Here is a 5,058-nt window from a genome sequence, read left to right on the forward strand (position 1 = left end):
CTGGGAGAGAGGGAGGTGAAAACGGGAAGGGGGGGACCGAGGAGCGCGGCCGGCGTGGGGTATGGACGGGCTCCCCGCAGCGGCCGGGGACGGGTGCCTTCCCCCGGGCAGGGTGCTTGGGGAGCGGGAGGGCAGCGGCGGCACCCGAGAGGCCCGCTTGCCGCCACCTTCGCCTCGAGCAACCCCAAACCCTTCCCCAGCGCAGGCACTGCGGTCCTGATGGAAATGCTGCTTGCTAATGTAATCACGTATTGCACCCTTTTTGCTTACTTGCTCTCAGAACCGATGTAAATCCTCTATGGGCCTTCCTCTGCCGAAAGTTAGATGCAGTTTGATGCCCGCCCCTGAGGATCTGACTGCTTGGGGAAAAAAAATTGGAAAAAAACCCCCAGTGCTGTGCGGTATGCAAGGTGTGCAAATAAATGCCATCAGCTGGAGAGTTTATACCACAAAAGAGCAGAAAGAGTCCCGTCAAACGCTACCTGAGGTAGTGCCACCTCAGTTTTCCCCCGTACTCTGACAGCAGCTGAATCTTTGCCCACTTAACTGTCCCACCGACAATGTCAAACTCGTCCAATTTATTTCATCGCTTGCTGACATGCCAGCTCTGCTTGAAACGCTGGTCGACCCTCCTCCCTCCCTCAGCTTTGTCTTATTGACAAGACCAAAACACCTTTCATCAGCCCAAACAGGGCAGTAACAAAGAAAATAGAAGTTGCAGAACAAAAGAAGGCTTTGCTAAAAAAAAAGGGATTGGAAGTAGGAATCAATAGAAAGTCAGGGACTAGAGAAACAAGTGAAAATCTTTTTGGGAAGAAAGGGATGCTACATTTTTTGGCTGAGCTACATCCTCCTCCCTGGATTCATGGCAAAAAAGGGAAAACCTGTGAAATTTGCCTCCCCTCTCACCCTTCTACTACAATGTGTAAATATGACCTGCTCTTATTTTGCACTGAAAAAAATAAGAGGTTTTGGAGCACCTGACAGTCCTGGGACCTCACCAAATCTCTACTCTAATAATGTATGCAAGCATAATTCTTGGGTGTAGGTTGAAGGAAAAAGCTCAGCAGAGTTCTGAACTTCTGCGTAGCCTTGGCTGTGCAAATTGTGGTGGAGATCTTACATTTTTAACCTGGTGGACCTGGTGTATTGATGAGGAATCCCTTCCTGCCACCTGTGCTTAGGCTAGTAGTTGATAACTGATAATATTACTAAAAACTGCAGGGTAAGCTTGTACGAACAGCTGGCACATCTCAGCTACATATCTCACAGTGTTTCACATCTCAGGCTTACGCTATTAATTGTACAGTAAATGTAGACTAAACAGTATAGCGTAATTCTGACCAGTTTAGTTGAGGGAAAAATACCTTTCAGTTCACGCAGTCGATCTGTTGCTTTTGCAAAAAGGGCTTGCACTGAGAAATTCTTTGGGATATTGTGGGGTGCAAGCAAACACAAAGGGCACAGTCACCTGCTGGTAGACAACTCTTGTTTCTCGTTTAGGAAATCACACCTAAGGATGTCACTGATATATGTTAATGGAGACAGAGGTAGGGATGAAAACCTACAATGAAGTGGGTCTGATTTAAAAAAAAAAAAAAGATAATTTTTAAAAGCACTATTGAAACCGAAGGCATTAATAGCATTAATAGCTAGACTGTCTCTTTAGGCAGACCTGAATTTGAGATGGATTAAGCTATGCGTAGTACCTCATGGCAAGAAAGTGACATTTCTTCTCTACTCTTGCTTTCCTTAGGGAATGTATGAATGGGGAAGTAGAGTTAGTAAGTCAGGTTTGGCTTTCCCCTCAGTGACAAAAAGTGGTGTTTTCTCAGTGAGCCCACTGGGCACTGGCAGTTTCTTAGTATTTTGCCAGGTCAAGCCAAGGAGTCCCCAGGTGCACGGTGCTCGCTTAGCATGCCACCCATGGTCTGGGCAGTCTGCGTGGGGACATGCATGTTTTACATAGCATTGAAGTCCAAGTAAGCAATTAACTGTAAAACATCCATATATCCATCCGTGCCTACTGAAGTCTTAGGGCAGCATAGAATTTGGCTCAGCCTGTGCAGGGAAGGCAACAAAATGCGATTGTGATGCCAGTGGTGAAATTCTTACTGACATCAGCAGGGGAATGATTTGCTCTTCTCTATGACTGCAGTCAGAAATGAATCCCTGATTGGCAGTCTCCAAAGAGCTGTGTTTTCTCAAACATTACACAGAAAGGAAATATTATGTATAATATTTCAAACTGAGTTTTAATTGTTTCTTGAGTTAATTTCAGCATGAATACGTTACACAGTCATTTCAGAGAAATGCTATTATTTCAGTTCTATTAGAGTGGTATTTTTGCTTGCCTTGTGGCACAAACTTTCTTAAAAGAAAGTTTCTTAAAGAAAGACCTCAGTAGTTAGTTCTTTGGTATGAAGGAGGGGCATAAACCTGTAAGAATTTAGTAACTATTTAACGGAAATACTTTCCATTAAGGAAAAGCTGGAAGATTATTATGCTAATAACAGTCTGGATGGTGCCATTCCATGTAGAATTCCCATAGGTATTAATGGAAGTTTTGTGCTAAATCAGCAGTAGTTTTAGGTAGTGGATTGTAAAAAAGGATATGCTGCCCAGCAGGATCTTAATCCTTTTGCATTTACTTAGGCAAACTTTGTCTTTGAAATGCTTTTGAAATCTGTCCCAATTTTCAGCAGGAGTCATGCCTGAGTAATATTACAGGATCGGGCTTCAAATGTAAGGGCAACAGAATTTAAATATATTAAGACAGATCTTCTCTTAATCCTGGGATGTAGAATGTGGGTTAGAGGAGGAAAGAGTTGTAGCTTTAGCTCGTTACTTCTTGTCTTAGCCACCACAGACTGATTTCTCCACATGTTCTTGTACTGTTTTGTTTTCAGGAACAGCTCTGTTGCTTAGACCAGGCTGCTGCAAGGATGGGGCCCCTGGAAGCAGTAGGCGAAGAAAACCAGACAGGTGAAATGAAAGCGGAGCCGTTCACCAAGCTGTACTTGCCGAGATACACCACACCGCTCAACGAATTGGCTCTAGACCCTAAACCAGAACTGAAGGATAGCACAACGCTAGTTGAAGTGCAGATAATCCTCATCTTTGCTTACTGCTCCATCATCCTGCTGGGGGTGATCGGAAATTCCCTCGTGATCCACGTGATCATCAAGTTCAAAAGCATGCGCACAGTGACTAACTTCTTCATTGCCAACCTGGCTGTGGCTGACCTGCTGGTGAATACATTGTGCCTGCCCTTCACTTTGGTTTATACACTGTTGGGTGAATGGAAACTGGGCCCGGTTTTGTGCCACCTGGTGCCTTATGCCCAGGCTCTTGCTGTGCACGTGTCTACTGTTACTTTGACTGTGATCGCTTTGGATCGGCATCGCTGCATCGTCTACCACTTGGAAAGCAAAATCTCTAAGCGGATCAGCTTCCTGATTATAGGAGTTGCCTGGGCAGTCAGTGCCCTGTTGGCAAGTCCTCTGGCCATCTTCCGTGAGTACTCGCTGATTGAGATCATTCCTGACTTCAAGATTGTGGTCTGCTCTGAGAAGTGGCCAGGGGAGGGGCAGCTCAATTATGGCACCATCTACAGCGTCTCCATGCTGCTGATCCAGTACGTGCTGCCTCTGGTGGTCATCTCCTATGCCTACGCCCGTATTTGGACCAAGCTCAAGAACCACGTTAGTCCTGGGGCAGGGAATGACCACTACCACCACCGGAGGCGGAAAACCACCAAGATGCTGGTGTGTGTGGTTGTGGTGTTTGCTGTCAGCTGGCTGCCATTTCACACCTTCCAGCTAGTCAGCGACATTGACAGTCAGGTGTTAGACCTGAAGGAGTACAAACTGATCTACACAGTGTTTCATGTCATTGCCATGTGCTCAACGTTTGCTAACCCTCTTCTCTATGGCTGGATGAATAACAACTACAGGACGGCCTTCCTCACAGCCTTCCAGTGCGAACAGCGGATGGACTCCATCCATCCTGAAGTATCAGCAGCTTGCAAAGCCAGGAAGAAACTAGAAGCAAAGAGGATTCAATTCCCCGGAGACTCTTTCACACAACCTACCAATGTCTAAGATGTCTGACTTTAAAGAAGAAATGAATATGTTGTAGGCAAAGGAGTAAATCCATTTTGACACATGCATTTTTAATGCATAGTTTTATTCATAAACGGTGAAAGAAAAGTAGCAGGAAAGTCCAGGCAGGTGGTATGATTTGAGGGGAGTTGATTGGCATCAAGAGTATGTAACTATACAACTGTAAGGAAAGAAAAGGGAAAGACTTTGTTTGTGGCTGTCTCTAACAAGGTAAGAGATGCTCCCATCCCTCCCATCTCTTTTTGACAAGTCTAAATGACAAAGGCAGAGTTTGCTGGTTTTGCTATAGGAAGGCAAACAGCTGATTTGCAGCACAGGAATATTGATGGTGTGAGCAGGTAATTTTTATATTGGATATGGAGATCAGGGAGAGCAGAAGTCTGCCAGGAGAATGAAGCCTGTCGGGGGAGTGGGCTGTGCTGGTTAAAGCTCAAACTTTTCAGACCCCTTCTCTCCCACAGGCACCTTTTGCGAAGATAAAGGAATTAAGAAGAGAAATATGTTACTGTTTTTTGACTTGTACTGAAGTACTTCAAACCAGAGCATTTGAAATGGATTAGGGGAAAAAAAGAAAAAAAAAAAAAGGAAAAAAACCCCCACCCAAACAACAGATTAAATGTGAAGAAAGGTCAAATTTCTACATAAAATGAAATGTGGGTTTTGGTCAATCAAATGGGGCAAAAAGTCATTCCTTAAGAACGGGCTGTGGTTATGCTGGTGAGAAAATCGCAAGCCTGTGACCTGATCAGTCATTCCCTGCAGATCCCTACCTTTCATTCTGTGCTGGGAACAGCTCACAAACACAGTGCTTTAAAGCGGCATTTGAGGGCAGGGGGTGCAGGCTCAGGTCTTCTGTGAGCACTTCATAAACTGCCAATATTTTAATTTTCCGGACCTGCTTAAATGTCTAATGTGTTATTAACTCCACAGGCTT

At 44.9% G+C, this 5,058-nt stretch overlaps 1 protein-coding gene across 1 annotated transcript; it reads left to right on the forward strand.

The window, feature by feature from the left end:
* The first annotated feature begins 2,945 nt into the window (after positions 1-2,945).
* NPY2R (neuropeptide Y receptor Y2) lies at positions 2,946-4,103 on the forward strand. Its single transcript, XM_009283323.1, has one exon. The coding sequence runs from the start codon at positions 2,946-2,948 to the stop codon at positions 4,101-4,103; it is 1,158 nt and encodes a 385-aa protein (XP_009281598.1).
* Positions 4,104-5,058: the final 955 nt, after the last annotated feature.

The sequence above is a fragment of the Aptenodytes forsteri genome, unplaced genomic scaffold, assembly GCF_000699145.1.
Source record: "Aptenodytes forsteri isolate BGI_AS27 unplaced genomic scaffold, ASM69914v1 Scaffold6, whole genome shotgun sequence".
In the NCBI taxonomy this organism is placed as follows: domain Eukaryota; kingdom Metazoa; phylum Chordata; class Aves; order Sphenisciformes; family Spheniscidae; genus Aptenodytes; species Aptenodytes forsteri.